The following is a 19,632-nucleotide window of genomic DNA, read 5'->3' on the forward strand; positions in this document are numbered from 1 at the left end:
TAATTTAGCTATGTAGTCAACCACACAACCCCAAACAGAATAAAACTTCCCAGGTGCCCCCCTAAGATTGAACTTTATTTTCTCCAGATCTAAATACATCACAAGGTCTTTAAGCCATAAGGAGGCTTTGGGGCAGACTGGTGACTTTCACTCCAGCAAAATTCTCCTACGTGCTAATAAGGATGCAAAGGCGATACTATCCTTAAATTTTCTCCTTATTTGGGGATCTGCTACCGTCCCAAAAATAGCCATTTCTGCACATGGTGTCAGATTTAAATCCAATGCCTTAGCAAGGTGTTTGAAAATAATTGTCCAATAATCCAGCAAATGGGGACAAGACCAAAACATGTGCGTCATGTTTGCAGGTGACATGTAACATCTGTTACAAGTATCCGAGATATTGGGGTATATTTTGGAGAGTTTGGAATTAGTGAAATAAATACGATGGACAACCTTAAATTGTATTAAATTAAGCCTTGAACAGGATGTACAGTTATTAATTTGGGTTAAGGCAGAATCCCAATCTCCATCATCTATAGATCTGCCAAGCTCTTCTTCCCAATTCCCTCTGATTTTATCAAGAGACGTTTTACCAAACTGGGATATTAAGATGTAGATTTTGGAGATTAGGCCTTTCTGATTTGTGGGAATATCTAAAATTGAGTCGATTAGCGAATTAGGTGGAGTATTAGGGAAAGAGAGACTATTTGATTTAACAAAATTACGAACCTGAAAGTATCGAAATAGGTGAGATTTTGGTAGGTCAAATTTTTACTGAAACTAGCGAAGACATCACCAATATATAAGTCCTTTAGCCTGCCAAGGCTTGACTGCTTCCATAGAGAAAACGCTACATCTGTGTTGGGAGGGAGGAAGAGGTGGTTATTATGAATGGGGCTGTGGTTGGATAAGCCCTGCAGGCCGAAAGTATTTCTAAATTGAGACCAGATTCTAAGGGTAGAAATGACAATTGGACTACAAGTAAATTGGGATGGCCGATAAGGTAATTTTGATGTAAGCAGATCCAAGAGAGAGGTAGAACAGGAACTAGCTTCAGATTAAATCAGGTTATTGGATCCAGAGAGTCACTTTGTGTATGTTAGCTGCCCAATAGTAGTATTTTAGATTAGGGAGTGATAAACCACCTACGGACCCATGCCTTTGCAGGAACTCTCTCCTAATCCTGGGAGTCTTGCCTTTCCATATAAAGGATGAAATTAGTTTGTTTATTATGCAAAAAAAGGAATTGGGTAAAAAGATAGGCAAACATTGAAACAGATACAAAAATCGAGGAATCACATTCATTTTGACGCAGTTTACCCTGCCAGCTATAGTTATGTGTAAATCATTCCACCTTTCCAAATTTAATTTAAGTTTGTCGATTAGAGGTGGAAAATTGTCCTTGTAGAGAGCTGGTAGCTTACGACAAATATGTACACCTAAGTACTTGAAGCTGTTCATGGACATCTTAAATGGGAAATATCCATCAGGGATCTCAAGGGCCAAATTATTCACAGGGAAGCATTCACTCTTAGCGAAATTCAATTTATAGCCAGAGAATGATCCAAAATTGTTTAGCAATTCAATAATCTTTGGAATGGTAGAGATTGCATCAGATATAAACAATAGTAAATCATCCGCGTATAGAGAATGTGTGTGTTCTAGACCGCATCTATGGATTCCTTTACTGATGCCAGCCGATTTAAGGGCAATGGACAAGGGTTCGATTGCAGTAACGAATAACAATGGGCTTAGAGGGCACCCCTGGCGTGTACCTCTGCCAAGTGTGAAAAATTGGGATAACATCCCATTTGTGCTTACGGCAGCCCTAGGAGAAGAGTATAGAAGTGCTATCCAAGATATATATTTGGACCCAATGTTGAACCTCTTTAAGACCTCCAATAAATACCCTCACTCCACCCTGTCGAAAGCTTTCTCCGCATCTAAAGAGACCACCACTTCTGGCGTCTCCTCGGATGCTGGAGAAAAAATAATGTTAAGAAGGCAACGAATGTTGGAAAAAGAATGCCGGTTTTTCATAAAGCCAGTTTGGTCAGGTGATATGATGTTTGGTAAAATTGATTCAAGGCGAAGGGCCAGTGCTTTAGCTAAAATCTTATAATCAGCGTTTAAGAGAGAGATGGGACGGTAAGAACTACAATCGGAATCTACTTTTCCCGGTTTTAGTAATAAAGTTATTGACGCTTCGGTGAGAGTTCGAGGCAGGGTACCCTGATCCAGAGAGTCTTGTACATATTTAAAAGGAGAGGAGTCAGTTTATCTGAGAATTTTTTATAAAACTCTATAGGATAGCCATCTGGGCCAGGGGCCTTGCCGCTCTGCATTAGTTTAATTGAATCTACAATTTCCCGAATTACTAAAGGTTGATCCAAAGCGCTCTCTTGAGTAGTAGTTATGGATGGGAATTTCAAGTTATCCAGGAAACTCATCATGATTGTTTTATCAGCAGTGCATTGTGAAGTATATAGTTCAGAGTAGAGTGATTTGAAGGTGTCATTAATGACTGAAGGAATGACTGTAAGATCATCTGTGGGGGTTCTGATTTGTCGAATTTGCCGAGAAGCTGATTGGCTTTTAATATGGCGTGATAGATGGCGCCCTGCCTTCTCACCGTGTTCGTACAGGAAGCCACGCGATCGTAAGAGTAATTTTTCAGTTTCTTGTGTTGACAATAAATTATAGTTCATTTGCAGATTCTGTCTATCTTTAACCAGTTCAGGGTGTGGAGATACTGATAGCTGTCTGTCCAATTCTGTTATACTTTCCATGGGCTGCTCCTGTTTTTGTCTTCTCAATTTGTTTTGTCTTGCTGAATAAGAAATAATCTCTCCCCGGACTACCACCTTTAATGTCTCCCAGAGTAAAGACGGGGATATGGGAGTAGAGTTGTTGGTGACAAGAAAATCATCTATCACTTTGGAAAGTGTTTTGCAGAATCCGTCATCATTGAGTAGTATGCAATTAAACCTCCATGGAGTCTGCGTTTTTTTTAAGAGTGTAAACGAAAGATCAAGTAACAATGGAGCATGGTCAGATATCACTATTGTTGAATATTCTACATTGTCGACAGCCGGAAGGAGATTATCATCTATGAAAAAATAGTCAATCCTTGAAAAAGTTTTATGGACCTGGGAATAAAAAGAGAATTGTTTTTTATCTGGGTAAAGAAAACGCCACGGGTCCACACCTCCTATTTGACCCATGAGTTTTGAAATTGTTTTGGCCATTTTTAATGGGGGGCCCTGCCTTGGACTAGATTTGTCTAGCAACGGGTCTATTGCACAGTTCAGGTCCCCCTCCAATATTAAACGATGGGAACTGAGGTCTGGCAAAAATTAAAACACTTTCCTAATAAATGCTTCATCATCCCAATTGGGTGCATAAAGGTTGGCAAGAATAACAGACATATTATTAAGAGAACCTGAGACTATTACAAAATGACCTTGATGGTCAGTTATGACATTTGTTGGGCTAAATTGGGTTCTTTTGTGTATTAAAATAGCTGTACCCCTTGCTTTGCTGCTAAAATTTGAGTGAAAAGATTGTCCAACCCATGAAGCCTTTAATCTATGGTGATCCTTAGTGGTCAGATGAGTCTCTTGTAGGAAAGCAATTTCAGTTTTAAGGTGTTTTAAATGGGAAAATACTCTACCTCTTTTGACTGGGCCGTTGATCCCTTTAACGTTCCAAGAAACAGATCTCAAGCAGGATAACCCTTTTTTGTTTGTATTAGCCATAATCACATTTGTAAAAAATATGGTGAGATGACACAATGCCTTGTAGAAGGAAGTGGTATTAACATACAGACAGGACTGAAAGAAAAAACTAATTTGTAGGACCTAACACACAAAAACCCCAAAACAAAACCCATAAAAACGAGGAACAAATAAACACTCCTAAACCACCCTAAGCTTGTCCTGAGAACTAGAACTAGCAGCGGGACTCCATAAACTCTGTTACTTCCGTACGACATTAATCTGTGAACTAATATCACCGAGCAGATAGGGCTCCTTTATCTGCAAATGTGTCTATAATGTACAGTGGGTGCCACTTAAATAGGAATAAGCACCATATTGGCAGCAGAATTATATATAGAAAATAATAATGGGGGAAAATAAAAAATTAAATAAATAAATAAATTAATTTAAAAAAAAGATAATGATAATAATAATAATAATAATAATAACAACACAAGTAGCCCCTGGTAAGTGTCCGTTTCAAACTGGAAAAATTTGAGCAAATAGAGAAATAAAAATATAAATTTACAATATTTAAGTTACCGTAGTCATAACTTTTAAGGAAGAGGGGAAAAAAAAGAAAAAAGAAAAAAAAAGTTGCAGTGCAGAAATTGACCGACAGATATAACCATACCTCAAATAAGTTGCACAACAGGATGATTAGTTGCCTGCAAGCCTGGATAAACAATGTCCATTGTTTTTCTGACGCACCCGTCAATGTCCTCTTCAACTTACTTTTGGCCTGAAACGTCTTCCATACAAAGTCATCTTCCACTAATCTGTGGGAGCGATGCGCTCGTCATAGAAGTCCTGGGCTTTTTGTGGAGAATCAAAGTACAAGTTTTCATTTCTGAAGGAGACCTGGAGACGGGCGGGGTGCAGCAAGCGGAATTTAATTCCTTTCAGGTAGAGCGCATTTTTGACGGGGTTGAAAGCAGCTCGTTTCTTGGCCAAAGCAGGGCTGATGTCCGGGTAAACTCTCAGCTCGGTGCCGCGGTAATCCAATTTATGTTGTCTGGCCCATCTGAGGACTTTTTCTTTCTCTTGGAAACGGAGGAATTTAACGATGAAAGTCAGCGGTTTTCCGGCGCCAGCATCTAGTGGTCTGGGACCGAGGGAGCGGTGAGCTCTCTCTATCTCCGGTGGGCTGATGAAAACATCAGGACCCGTTATCGCCAATAGCAAGTCCGACGCAAATTTGGTCGGATCTTGTTCTTTCTCGCTTCCCTCTGGGATGTTGATAATCCTCAAATTAGAGCGGCGGGACCGATTCTCGAGGTCGTCCACTCGTTCCAGGAGCACCGTAGTTTGGGACTGTAGAGACTTCACAGCGGCTTCCATCTCGGTGAGTTTTTCAAAGTTTTCACCCACTGTGACTTCGGTTTTAGTCAGACGGCTGTTAAATGACGTCACCTGTTGTCCTAATAAATCGACTGACTGCTTCAGGGACTCAGTCGACTGTTGAATCAGAAAAGCCATATCCGCCTTGAAGCTAGCTCGCTGTTTATTGAGGAGAGCCTCAATGTCGTTCTTGGTGACTGGGTCAGATTGACCCTCGAGTTCGGCTCTCTTGTCTTCAGACCCTGAAGCTGCTGTTGCGGCCGCCATGTTAGCTAACTTAGCTGAGACGCTCGCTGCTCGCGATGTTGTTGTTGTCGGTTTTGTCTTCGAGTTGCTCATTATGTCGCAATAACCACACTATTTCGCACAAAAAAAGGGGGGTGCGTCAGACAGAAAAAAACACCGTAAAGTAGTTAGACTTTAAAGAGTAAATGAAAAGTTTGACCAGAGCCCTCCTCTCGCACTTCTGCCCTCTATCTCATCAAACTGAATTGATATTTTGACGCGAAAAATAGATATAAAAAACGTGGACATATCACATGCATGTAGTTGGCACCATACTGAAACAGAATGAATATTAAAACAATATCCAAACAGTGACATGTATCCATAAAAATATGTAAAAGCTGCTGATGGTGTGTTTGACAGACAAGCAGTTAGGAGATACTGTAAAAGTCATTACATTACATTATTATGACATTACTTCATAAAATTACTGTAGTTAGTACTACATTATATTGTATTAATTGTATACAGTATTATGTAAAAGTTAGTTTTTCTTTTTATATGTTAAAATTGTGCGGTTTTGGGGGCAAAGTACTAATTAAGTACATTTAAATGGTAGACAATGTGAGATAAAAGTGTTTTCAGTTAAGAGCTCTGTCACAGTAAGTAAGTTGTAAGCTTGTAAGTTGAGGTACTATTGTATAAGACGTTTGTCATATTACGTGACGAAAAAAAGTATATTGAGTTGTAAAATGACGAGAAAACTGCAGAAATAAAATAGTGATATAAAAATATTATTATACTATTCTAAAATAAAACTAAAATTTGAAGAAGTTTATCATAATAATGCAAAAATAGCTGTTTACCATGCTTAGTTTGGCGGTTATTCCTATGAGAATAAAATTGTAATATAAGAAAAAAAAATAGAATATATATACTGTATTTATTAGAATGCTTTTTCGTCCCATAAGTGGACACAAATAATACTAGAAAACCCCCAATCAGACAAGTGAAATCAAAGGTGTTCTGATATCAAAATAGAGTGATTTATTTATTTGCGACACTGAATGACTTGTTTTATGTTGAAACAGGTGACCACACCCTAGACCAGGGTGTGTGAGAGATAGTAATAAGTAGCTGTCACAGCGTTTCATCCACAATGGCCACCAAACCCACAGCCCAATTCTCAGTCTGACACAGACAATAATGGCTCTGAAAAAGTCAGAAGAACGATGAAGCACCCATTGACATCCAACTGTGACGTGTACGTAAAAAAAAAGAAAAAAAAAAAAAAAAGTCAAAAATGTTGGCCCTTCACTTCCAGCAAAATGTGAGTTTTCTGCTGAAGCCGCTGTGACGAAGAAAAAAAAGCGAGCGCTTCATGTTGACTGGAAATAAAAAGTGTTTGACAACAAAGATGGCAGCGTCAGACGCCATCTGCATTGTTGAACCGAATGACCAGCGAGGGGAAAGAATGCTAGACCGCCATAGTCGTTTGTGTTAAAACCCGTTCCACTCGGACAACAGGAATTTAAAAAGAAAAAAAAAGCGGGTGTGCGACTGATACGTTTGTGTCTTGGCTGGAAAAAACATGTATTTTTTTTGTATTTATTTATTTATTTGTTTTTTAAAAAGGAGGCTTCGTCAGCAAAGACGCCATTAGTGAGCCCCTAATGTGACGTCAATAATGTGTACTGTATATAAACATATATACACAGTATATAAGTCTGTGTATTAATCTAATTTACATATCTTTACATTCTTTACATTTACATCCAAAAAAAAAGGGCAAAAAAAAAAAATTATCTGTAAACCACACTTTTTCCAATTGGGGAGAGAACTGGGCCGGATTGAAAGGTTTTTTTGGTGGACTCTCGTGTTAAAAAGTACCGCCACCTTCCATGGAGTAGCGGGGAGGTGGGCGGGGTCTAAACAAGTCCTCACATTTGTTGCCTTTTGGCTCCCGCTAACTCATCCGTCCTCCCGAGTGAATGGACCGCAGAAGGCCGCGGGGGAGGAGGAGGGGGGGGGGGGGTAACGCAGCGCTTCCTTACTTGAAAGCTCGTAAAAACTCTTAAAAGTTGGGAGAGTCCAGTTTTGTGGATGCCTTACGTCTGTCCGCTGTAAGGCGCGCCACCTCCCCCCTCATCTCATGGTGGTACGGGTTTTTTTTCGATGTTAGACTCCGCCCTGCCTGCCACGCTCCCTCCTACCTGCCACGCCCCCTCCTGGGAGCGAGGAGAGTGTTTGCTGATGTCTAAGCAAGGCAGTTTGCTGCACATTCCAGGATTCAACATCCAACGTCCGCTATTTTCGGAGGTCGAGAACACACACCTGGAAAAGAAAAGGATTGGATCAGGTTCATAAAAACTACACAATGTTTACCTCACCTTCGAAAACCGGTTCTAATCGCGTGCTAACTTTTCAAACGATTCCCTTAACGATGCCGTTCTGTGGAAATGATGTCATTACGCCACGTGCTCAGTAAGGTCAAACGTAAAATGGCGGAACAAACGCTCTAAAGTTGACTACGTTTTACAAGAAAAGATAGCAACGGGCATCTGGTCCGGATGCCACCCAAATGCCTGTTTAGGGCACGTCCGACCGGTAGGAGGCCACGGGGAAGACCCAGGACACGTTGGGAAGACTATGTCTCCCGGCTGGCCTGGGAACGCCTCGGGAGGAGCTGGACGAAGTGGCTGGGGAGAGGGAAGTCTGGGCTTTCCTGCTTAGGCTGCTGCCCCCGCAACCCGACCTCGGATAAGCGGAAGAAGATGGATGGATAGATGGATTGCAACAGCGCTACTTGTAATAATTGTAAGATCAGTGTTTCATCAAGAAGGTACAAGCAATAACTAGAAATGAAAGTCATCCACCAAGGAGCGGTGAGGCTAGCACGTCATCTGTCGTAAATACGAGAGCTACTAACTACATTTTCACTCAGTCATTTCCATTAAACGGGTAAAACTCATACAATTACAATATGGTGCTAAAGTCCATTCATGTCAGCAATTCAACTAATGTGAAACTAATGTGTGATATTAAATCTTTACATACAAAGTCAGATACACTATTTTGCCACCCATCCAAACGATCAGAATCAGGTGTACTAACCACTGTGTATAAAATCAAGCACTTAGGCATGGAGACTGTTTTTACAAACATTTGTGAAAGAATGGGCCACTCTCAGGAGCTCAGTGATTTCCAGCGTGGAACTGTCATCCAGTCGTGAAATTTCCTTGCTCTTAAATATTCCATAGTCAACTGTCTGCTTTATTATAAGAAAATGGAAGAGTTTGGGAACAACAGCAACTCAGCCACAAAGTGGTAGTCCACGTAAACTGACAGAGAGAATTCAGCGCATGCTGAAGCGCATAGTGCAATGAGGTCACCGATATTCTGCAGTCAGTTGCTACAGAGCTCCAAACTTCATGTGACCTTCCAATTAGCCCACGTACAGTACGCAGAGCGCTTCGTGGAATGGGTTTCCATGGCCGAGCAGCTGTATCTAAGCCATACATCACCAAGTCCAATGCAAAGCGTGGGATGCAGTGGTGTAAAGCACGTCGCCACTGGACACTAGAGCAGTGGAGACGCCTTCTCTGGAGTGATGAATCACGCTTTTCCATCTGGCAATCTGATGGACGAGTCTGGGTTTGGAGGTTGCCAGGAGAACGGTACATTTGGGACTGCATTATGCAGAGTGTGAAATTTGGTGGAGGAGGAATTATGGTGTGGGGTTGTTTTTCCAGGAGCTGGGCTTGGCCCCTTAGTTCCAGTGAAAGGAACTTTGAATGCTCCAGGATACCGAAACATTTTGGACAATTCCATGCTCCCAACCTTGTGGGAACAGTTTGGAGCAGGCCCCTTCCTCTTCCAACATGACTGTGCACCAGTGCACAAAGCAAGGTCCATAAAGACATGGATGACAGAGTGTCTGGTGTGGATGAACTTGAGTGGCCTGCCCAGAGTCCTGACCTGAACCCGATGGAACACCTTTGGGATGAATTAGAACAGAGACTGAGAGCCAGGCCTTCTCGACCATCATCAGTGTGTGACCTCACTAATGCGCTTTTGGAAGAATGGTGGAAAATTCCTATAAACACACTCTGCAACCTTGTGGACAGCCTTCCCAGAAGAGTTGAAGCTCTAATAGCTGCAAAAGGTGGACCGACATGGGTCCCATGGGTTAGGGATGGGATGGCACTTCATGTTCATATGTGAGTCAAGGCAGGTGGCCAAATACCTTTAGCAATATAGTGTATGTCCAGCGTTTGTTTTTTTATTATTCTGGTGATCATAGCTTACAGTTATTGAAGACCCCATTTATTTTTATTCAAGGTTTTCATAAATCATAATATCATGTCATAATAATCAAAATGATGTATAATAAAGGCTTGGAATATATTGAGTTGCGTGTTATGTATACAATAGTTTCACCTTGTAAGTTTAATTAAACCTTTCTAATATTTTGAGTTTCACCAGTATATGTTCTAGGAAGATGACAAAAGATTCTTAAAAGTTTTTAAAATGTTAGTAAATGTTACATTCTTGCGTAATTTCCACATATGTTTTATTTTGTTAAATTTTATATATCCCCTAATAATCACCTACACTGCGGCAAATAAACTGCATTTCTTTATTATCAATATCAAGTATCGTCCTTGGAGGACGAGGCTAAACATTTTACACACAAAAAGCAGTCCAGGAGCTAACCACTAACAACACAGTAAATAAGTGCTTAGTAAAGTTTAAGAAGTGTATTAATATATTAACAATTCTTAAGTAGATGAATAAGAGTCCGGACTAGAGAGAGGACAATATAACAACTACTGTTGGTGTGTCAGCATTGTTGCAGCCAGAAGTACACAACATGTAAGGAGAGGGCGGATAAATCCATAAATTGGTGGTGTTGATACCAAGGGTAGTATCAGTTTATGATCGCTACTAGAGTGATTAGGTTGATATATATATATATATATATATATATATATATATATATATATATATATATATATATATATATATATATATATATATATATGTATATATATATATATATACATACATATATATATATATATATATATATATACATATATATATATATATATACATATATATATATATATAATTCCCTGGACACAGGAGAACTTTGAGGGCAAAATCCAAAGGATTTAAAAGAGTTTTTACTTTTGTTTAGTTTTACTGACTTTGTTTCGATCAACCAATTGTATGTAATAAAAAAGAATAAGGAACTACTTTAAACATTGTGTTGATGTTGTTAAACTGTCAATCACACTCACCATAAATACATTGAAACAGTTGATACATGTAATCAGTGATGGCATCAGCTGTTCTCACTAAAGGATGTTCTAAACCTGCCTACTATTTAACAATGTTGAAAATGTATTTATACAAGTTATTTAAGTTTTATGAGGGGGGAGTTTGACCTGGTACCTGATTGTTTCCTTTCAATCAGGGGATGGGTTAGACCCCTAATCTTAATCATCCTACACAAATATTTTGGACAATTGTATGCTTACAAAGTTGCAGGAACAGTTTGGAGGAAAAAAAAGGCAAGTTTTAAAATGTTTACGTGTATAAATATTTTCTTATTTGAGTTTGCAGTGACCTCTAACCTCACAACATACATCATGTGTTCTTGCTTAATGAAGGCATAATGCGGTGTACTGCAGTATAATTTAAGAATATACACAAGCTTACCGAGCCGTCTGATGCACTGGCCCCGACTTTATCACCTGTGCTATTCCAGCACACTTCAAATATTCCACCCGTTCCCCTGTAGCTGTGCACCAAGGCCCCGGTCTGAGAGAAAATACACACACTTAAAAACCTTAATAAAATTGTTCTCTCTAGTCTCCTCTCTGATTAATCGTGAAGCCAGAGACTCACCGTGGTGTTCCAAATGTGAACACACTTGTCAAAGGAACCGCTGGCGAGGTGCTTGCCGTCCGGGCTAAAGGCCACGCTGTAGACGGGCTCTTGGTGCTTGGTCAGTGTGTGGATGCACACTCCTCGCTCTACGTCCCACAGCCGCACGGTCGAGTCAAACGACGCGCTGGAGGAGGAAGCGAGAGGAAATAATCAGACTTAATTAAACACAGAATTGCCTCCATCCTTTGGAGTGCAAAGTGAGAAAGGAAAGGAAGTTCTATCAGAGCGGCGCTGACAATGACAGTTTTATTTCCTGTGTGAATCACCGGCACACACATATGAAGACATATCAGGACATTCTGCGGTGTTGAAGAGGAAGAGCAACGCACGTGCGTCAGAGTGCAGCGTCGTGGGTCGCTGACAACTACTACAATTAGTAATTTTATACTTATGCGTATGAGCGCTAACCCACCTAGCGAGCATGATGTTGGAGTTAGGATTGCTTGTGCCTGGCCCAGTCGGGCTCCACTTGATAGTGTAGATCTCTTTACTGTGAGCCTGGAGGTCATGGACGCACAATTCCTGCTTCATACTCCAGATCTGGAAAACAGCAGAACTGAATAAAAAAAACGCCTCCCATCTGGTGGGGTTGTACAGTATACCGGTACTAACTAAGTACTGCGGTACTAATGAATTGAAAAATGTACTACACTGTCTTTGAAAAATACCAATACTGTTTTTTTCATCCGCATGTTGCCTTGCGGCAGGGACTTCGCTCAGTTAGAATATTATGTAATGTTGGATATCAAGAACATTCAAACCCTTTATTATTGAATCAAAAATTTAAAAAAATTTAAAATATAGTGAATTATGCACAAAGCAAACTATATCCTGCTACCAAAGAATGTACAACAATTCTTAACAAAAGAGGAGAAATACAACCTCAGACAAAAATGTAACTTAAAACATGTGTATGCACATACAACACTTAAAACCTTTAGTATATCAGTATGTGTAATTAAATTATGGAATGGATTTGGTAAAGATGTCAAACAATGTACTGATATGATCCACTTTGAGAAACTGTTCAAACTCAAAGTGTTTACAAAGTACAAAGAACAATATTGATAATCATATTCATCTCACTATATGAAATACAACTTATTTCACAATTATTTTTTTTTAGAATTGTATTATTCATGGAGTAAATTGTGTACAAATTGAGAACAAGAAGTGAACAAAGGTGTTAGCAATTGCTATAAAATGGAAAAGGGGTAGGATTAAATAAGCTTCTTCCTCCTCCTTTTCGAACATTTTAAAACTAGAAATTGTGATGTATCATGTTGTAATTGTATGCATGTTTGAAATAAACTTACACCATAATCATGTTGAGGGAGTCAGCGCACACAGGGAGAATGGCAAAAAATGCAATTCTGCTGGTTAATGAAGAAGGTGCGATATGGAGGTATTCTGGCTTCAAAACTAACAATAAAGGTGAAGCTTTAAAACACAGAAGCGCCACGCTTCAAGCGCACGCTTTAAAACATCCCTCACCAAAGGTGGCAATTCTGTATTGCACTCAAACTTGGGCAAATATTTAATCAACAGGCATCCATATCGGCACAAGGAGTTTAAAGAGCGACAGGTAATGTAGTTACCAAGCTCCCCTGTTGTGCACATAAAATACATAGACACGCACAGAGCTGGTTGACTTGTTGCCAATTATTAGCGCAGTCAAAAGCACTCACGTAGCTTAAAATAATGCAAGTGAAAATGGAAATGACTGAATTTTGTAACAAATTCCCACAATTGAATGTGTTTTTTCTTTAACAATGTGTGTTTTACCTGCTCTATGTCTTATCTGTGTAGTTTTAACATTGACTAATTATTGTATTTGTCTTAAAGCACAGACCAAGAGCGGCAAACATAATTCATGAAGCTTTAATACAACGTCAGTAAAGATTTCTACATAAATAATATTTGATTGATGATTGATTTTCTATTCTAACCTAATACTAGATTATTGTAGGCTATGTAATGAGTGCAATAAGAAAAGCCCAGTCTGTTTAATACCTTTTAATTTTTATTTTAATCTTTTAAAATTGTTCTATTTATTGTATTTTAAGATTTTCAGTTAAACTGAAGCCAAAAAGGAAATTTTTTGTGGTCCCCTTTATTTTGGGTACAGGTCCCAAAATATTGGTATTGGGACAACCCTACCATCTGGTTTGTCTTTAAATCCCAAGGCTGAGCAGCGCTCTCACCTTTAAGGTCATGTCGTCTGAGCAGGAGGCCAGTAGCATTCCCGACGGATCCCACTTAATAGCATTAACTTCATTCTGAAAAAACAAAACAAAAAAAACAGGAGATTATTTAGCGTTGCTCCCAAAGGATGATATGAGAGGTGTGCTGTAGATTGAAGCCTCTTACCGTGTGACCCTGGAAAGTCTTGAGTGGCCGGTCGCTTCCGAGGCGACATACGTGGATGCACATGTCTGTGCTGCAGGAGGCAAAGGTGGTGTTGTTCTGCCAGTCGACATCCAGAGCTGGAGCTGCAGGTCGTTGGAAAAGACACTATGCTCAATAACAGTGCTCATCGTGTCTTTTTTTTATGTCCTGTAAATACCATATACACATTTTACCTGAGTGGAAGGGGAACTGCTGCTTGGCTTCTCCTGTGTGTGCATCCCAAATGATTGTCGTCTGGAAAAATCACGTCAAGACATTGGGATGTAAAATTGTTGTACCCCATAAGTTGATATGCAGTATTTCACAAAAGTGACCACATCACTTTTTACTACAGTGTAAATTTTGTCAACCAACAATATTATGATAACGAAACTTGGATATACTTTTAAGCAGGGGGCTATATGTCATCATCTAATTTGCATGGAAATAAAAGTTACACAAAAACATGAAAAGCAAAACAAATGTTTAGGAAGGCAAATAAACTTTGTTCTGTCGATACATTGTCATTTTTTAATGTCAAAAATTATATTTCAGATGCTTTACGGTGGAGGAGCGGCCAACAGCACGAGGCACTGTTTTCTCAGCAGTGATTGGTAAACAAGGCCTTGGGGAGTGTATGCCACATTAACTATCTGTATTGACACTGCACCGATACTGTGTTAGTGTTTCATATTGGTAATCTGCAATCTGATAGAATCAAAAAATCACTACATTTGACCTGCAAATAAAATTACTAATTTGTTTGTTTATTAAGATTCTTTAGTACATTACCGGGTACACATATTCATACATGACAGGAAAACTACAGTCGAAATAAGACAACATCTCCACATTTATTACATATAATAGTTATGCTTACATAGATTACACAATAGCCATTAAAGTACAATTGTTTACATAAAAGCCCCTATTAAAAAAAAGGTACTGATGTTTTGTATGCAATTATGCAATCAAGTTAGAAAAGAAAATTATAGTTATTCTTCAGTAAAATATATACCGGTAGTCTCAATAGTTTATAAAAAGTTACTGATGGCATTCATGAAAACAAAACTTTAGCAAAAATGTTTTTCTAATTATAAAAATGCAAAAACTTTTTTTTGGGGGGGGTAGTGTGTTGGGAAGGAGCACAGCGGGTTACCCAGCATGCTTTGCGGTGTGTAGATAAAGGTGTTGTTTTGCATGCATGTTCATGCGTAGGTGTTTATCTTGATGTCCGTGTTGTGCAGTAGATAACTTCCATATGTGTTAACATTGTTATTGTTGTTTGCACCATGAGTGAGAAGGGTGTCTGGGTTAGCGCAGTGGTCCCCAACCTTTTTGTAACTGCGGACCGGTCAACGCTTGAAAAAATACAATCATGTGTGCTTACGGACTGTATCCCTGCAGAATGTATTGATTTATATATATTGATATATAATGTAGGAACCAGAAATATTAATAACAGAAAGAAACAACCCTTTTTTGTGAATGAGTGTAAATGGGGGAGGGAGTTTTTTTCGGTTGGTGCACTGATTGAAAGTGTATCTTGTGTTTTCTATGTTGATTTAATAAAAATAAAAAAAATAATTATTTTAAATTTAAAAAAATAAAATTTAATTTCTTGTGCGGCCCAGAACCAATCGATCCACGGACCGGTACCGGGCCGCGGCCCGGTGGTTGGGGACCACTGGGTTAGCGACTCCCTGTTCCTTTGTGCAGCGCAATTAAAAATGTGTACACCTCCTTAAGCAAGCCAATGTTTGACTTTGACCAGATACAAAATTTGTCAGTTAGCAACACCGCAAGATTGATTTACTTTTTGATAAAAAGTCAAGCTTCATAGCCTGAAAAAAAGGCTATGAAGAAACACAAAAGGTAAGGTAAAGTATAATTTTCCTCTAATCTTGGCATGTGCATAATAACACCAACGTGCAACATGCAGTAACTTAAAGCTGCTAAAATCAGTTGTTTTTATGCATCTGAGAGTGTGTAAGTTTACATAATGTTGAAATCGTATAATGCTTATGAAGTTCATTTTCGCCATTGTCACGGGAATAAATATCAGTGATAACTTCAAGATATATTTCTAAACTGTACATTTCTGATAAATGATGCTTTTTGAGAGGATGGGGCGTGGTTTCATTTGCAATCTAAGAATGCCTCCAAAGTGGACAACTTTCAGACGGACTCAAAAAGCGGCTTAGAAATATGAAGTTACGATCCATACAAGCACCTTTTGTACGTAATGACAACAAGCTGAATTCAGACAGTCTTGTTATAAATGTGTTTATGAGCGAGTTATCGCTTAATCTATTTATGGCGGGCCGCCACGTAGAGACAATTTACTGTAGGCAAGACATATGTAATCACTATTCAGTGATGTTGCCAGTTATTTTGACAATAATAATGATGATGTGTTTTCATGTTGACCCTTTTTTAGTCTATCTATACTGCTTTACACTGACTGCTCTAAATTATATCCAAGTTTCATTTTTATGGTATGCCCCTTGTTTACATTGTAGTTTTATGGACACAAGAAAAGGGTTGGTAACTATTTCAGACCTATTGCAAGACAAACATCTTTAAATACCTTATCTACGCCAGCACTGAGAATGGAGTTCCCCTTCTTGTTCCACTTGAGTGCAAATATGGGCCCCTTGTGCTGTCCCAAGGTACTCGCCAGATTTCCTAATGGTGGAGAGACGTATCACGTCATTCCAAATAGCATTTCTCAAAAATTACTACCAGAGCTAATGTGGACATACCGTCTTTTGTCCATATCCTGGCGAAGCCGTCGTACGATCCTGTCGCCAGGAGCGTGCCGTCGCTCTGTCGAATGGAAAAATGTTTAGACACATGCAAGAAAGGGAGGATGCAGTGAACAGATGTGTATGGAGAAGATGAAACCTACATTCCAGTCTAGTGAGGTGACGTCTTTGTTGCTGGGGACGTCCTGTCCACCTTCTCGGATACAGTGACGCAGCACCAGCTGGGTGGAGTTGGAGTTGCTGTTCTCGTTGAGGTTCCAGATCCTGGCCGTGGAGTCCCCCGAACTGAGCAGAATATCAAAGTACATGAGAAGATTGATGATGTAAACAGTCTTAGCAGCTTTATCCGCTTAGTATTCAGAGCAAGTTGAGCTTCGCAGTCACACACAGGCCTTAACGCCTTACCCTGAGGCAAGTAGATCACTGACAGGGTTCCATGCACAGATGAACACTTCCGACTCGTGACCTCGCAGCACTGTGGCTTTGCTGGCGGGTATCTCCACATCGACATCCACCTCCATGGACTCACAATGGTTATCTGGTAGCACACACATGCATCGTCACACACAGCAAAAGGAAAATTATGATTTTTTAACAAGAAAACAGAGCCCGGAGAAGGCTTTGACCTTAATTTATTTCAAGACAGTAAAGCCTCTCCCATCTAAACTTCCTGCTGCTGTCGACACCTTGAAAATACAATCCCCCCCTAAGCCATGTTGACAAAAACATCCTCTCCCTCTGACTTTTTTTCCTGTGCGATACACCTGATCCACACCTCTCAAGTTTCACCAACACATCAAGCCGTGAAGCGCCAAGTATAGCACGTTATGTGAGGAGTGCAGTCTTCAGCGCTCTTTTTCATTTGAAGTAGAGGGATTTGTCTGGAGATGTAACACAGAATCCTTTCAAAAGACAGACAAGGGCGAATGTAGCTTGCTTCAGTATTAAATCAAAGCTATGTTTTGCATTCAAATAAGGAAGAAAATGTTGCAAACAGGCTGATGAAGCCATGGCGCTTTTATCTGTAACACAAAAGTGACGTTTGATTAATAGGTACGTTTGAATTAGGGATGTTCCGATCAGAGACTTATGCTGCTGATTACGATCATCCATGAATGAAATCTGCTGATACCAATACCGCAACCAATCACATGTATTAAGTTAAAATGGTTTAATTTATTTATGGTGAGTGCTATTGACAGTTTAACAATAACAGCACAATATTTAAACTACTTCCTTAATCTCTTATCACGATAGTTTGAGCAAAACAGATGGATAGATTCCTTTGTCATTGTATATACCACATTTGGTTTAAAGCACAATGTGAAACCTATATGAAGTATGTGTATTAAAAAAACAAAGGCATTAGTCCACAATAACTAAACAAAAGTGAAAATTACTACCGGTATCTGTTATTCAACTACTCATTGAAATAACGTATTCTCTCAAAGTCCTCCTGTGTCCAGGTAATTAGTTTTTGAATTTGTAAACATTAACCAAAACAACAACAAAATGATTTTAAGAAAATAAAAATATCAACCTAATCAGTAGTACCCATGGTATACTGATACAATCCTGGGTGTCGACGCCACCAATTTATGGATCGTTCTCTTACTTGCCGTGTACTGACTGTGACAATGCTGACACGCAACAGTTGTTGTTATATCATCCTTTCTCTAGACTCTTAATAATTTACTTGTTCATTTCCTGGTAATGACTGCATACTTTCTGCTGTAACGTGGTTCAATCTACACTTCTTCAACTTTACAAAGCACTTATTACTTATTTTGTTTCAAGCTAGCTCAGCGGCTAGCTTACCTATTAGAATGCCTCCTCCTGCTTGCTCTCGGTGTGTAAGATGTTTAACCTCGTCCTAATACTTGATAATGATACTTAAGATATTAAGAAGTCCAGTTTATTTGCCGTAATGAAGGTGATTATTTGAAGCAGCTCCACACTGTGGGACGGAAGGAACTAAAAATAATACAATATTAGCGAAGGGGCATTGAAAGGCACTATTCGGCAATGGTGATCACATACTTTTTCATGAAAATAGGCCGATACTGCAAACTATAGGTTTGGATATTGTAGAACTCTTAAAATATGAAATAAGTAAAGTATAGAACAGGACAAAATGATAGAAACATGACTTACTCATGTTGTGGGTGCCGTTCTCCTCCCCGTTGACAGTGGCGTCACCGTTCTTTGGCGGGTTGGACTGGTTGCCAGAGGTGGAAGCCGCCATTGTGCACGCAGCCTGCTGCTGGGCCAACTTGTCGCGGAAGGCCTGCTGCCGCGTCTGCACCACATCTGGCATCACGGCGTCGATGAGCGATAGTGACTCGATCGGCCGGCCGTCGAAGACCGTTCCGTCCTGTTGGTGGAAATGTCCAATACATAAGCAAAACTATGGGGAGTCTACTGTTAATATGCTCTGAGGATGTTGCTGTGCTAGGACTAAAAACCTTGCAAACACACTGAACAAAAATATGAATGCAACACTATTTGGTGAAATTTTTCATGAACTTAACTTCAAAAATTGTGTGGTAAAAGTTTTAGTTACAAAATGTTATGTTTTTGTATAGTGTGCAAATATAAAATTAATGTGATAGGTTACATAATGAAGACATCTGCGGCTTGTGTGAGAGCTGTCACCTCATTGATGCTAATTTCTGCCTCCACATACTGGAGCCCTTTCTGCAGGATGGAGATGAGGGCTGCAGGGGGCACTAGTGTTCCATTAATGTTGGATTGGCTGATGTGGCTTTCAATGCCAAAGGTGAATGCTGAGTGAGAGAAACCTGAAAACCAAAAAATGTATCATTCACATTCCTTGAGGCGCTAGGCCCAAATTGCATAACACGCATGATATTTCAGAGTCATTTAGGTTGTGAACGTCTTTAGAGCCTTTAGCATATCTAATGGATTTATTTGGCTTTGGTCATATTAGGACAAAAAATGTTTCCGCCCCACCTTTGTGTTTGGCTGCACCAAATCAGGGCAGTTTGTGTTTGGACTAATAGTTTTAAAAGATGCCTTCTTTATCAAGCCACACTAGAAATAGATTATATTTGGAGTGTTGCCAAAGTGCACTGCAGTGATGACCTGCTAAAAGTGGTCAACCTGTGAGGACTAAACACAGCTCCTACTAAATCTGAGAGAAGAGGTTTACTGTGTACTTTATTTGACCATTT

At 39.6% G+C, this 19,632-nt stretch overlaps 1 protein-coding gene across 1 annotated transcript in view; it reads right to left on the reverse strand.

Moving 5' to 3' along the window:
• Positions 1 to 6,348: 6,348 nt before the first annotated feature.
• tbl1x (transducin beta like 1 X-linked) overlaps positions 6,349 to 19,632 on the reverse strand; it is a 78,646-nt gene continuing 65,362 nt past the window's right edge. Inside the window, exons 3-15 of the mRNA XM_061971193.1 lie at positions 19,094 to 19,239; positions 18,593 to 18,812; positions 16,844 to 16,976; positions 16,582 to 16,723; positions 16,436 to 16,499; positions 16,261 to 16,358; positions 13,865 to 13,925; positions 13,653 to 13,774; positions 13,487 to 13,561; positions 11,695 to 11,822; positions 11,241 to 11,406; positions 11,052 to 11,153; positions 6,349 to 7,658 (exon numbers count right to left, since the gene is read on the reverse strand). Of these exons, the coding sequence (XP_061827177.1) occupies positions 7,632 to 7,658; positions 11,052 to 11,153; positions 11,241 to 11,406; positions 11,695 to 11,822; positions 13,487 to 13,561; positions 13,653 to 13,774; positions 13,865 to 13,925; positions 16,261 to 16,358; positions 16,436 to 16,499; positions 16,582 to 16,723; positions 16,844 to 16,976; positions 18,593 to 18,812; positions 19,094 to 19,239 (1,484 nt within the window). The 3' untranslated portion in view covers positions 6,349 to 7,631. The remainder of the gene's footprint in view (positions 7,659 to 11,051; positions 11,154 to 11,240; positions 11,407 to 11,694; positions 11,823 to 13,486; positions 13,562 to 13,652; positions 13,775 to 13,864; positions 13,926 to 16,260; positions 16,359 to 16,435; positions 16,500 to 16,581; positions 16,724 to 16,843; positions 16,977 to 18,592; positions 18,813 to 19,093; positions 19,240 to 19,632) is intronic.

The sequence above is a fragment of the Nerophis lumbriciformis genome, linkage group LG13 (assembly GCF_033978685.3).
Source record: "Nerophis lumbriciformis linkage group LG13, RoL_Nlum_v2.1, whole genome shotgun sequence".
Classification (NCBI taxonomy): domain Eukaryota; kingdom Metazoa; phylum Chordata; class Actinopteri; order Syngnathiformes; family Syngnathidae; genus Nerophis; species Nerophis lumbriciformis.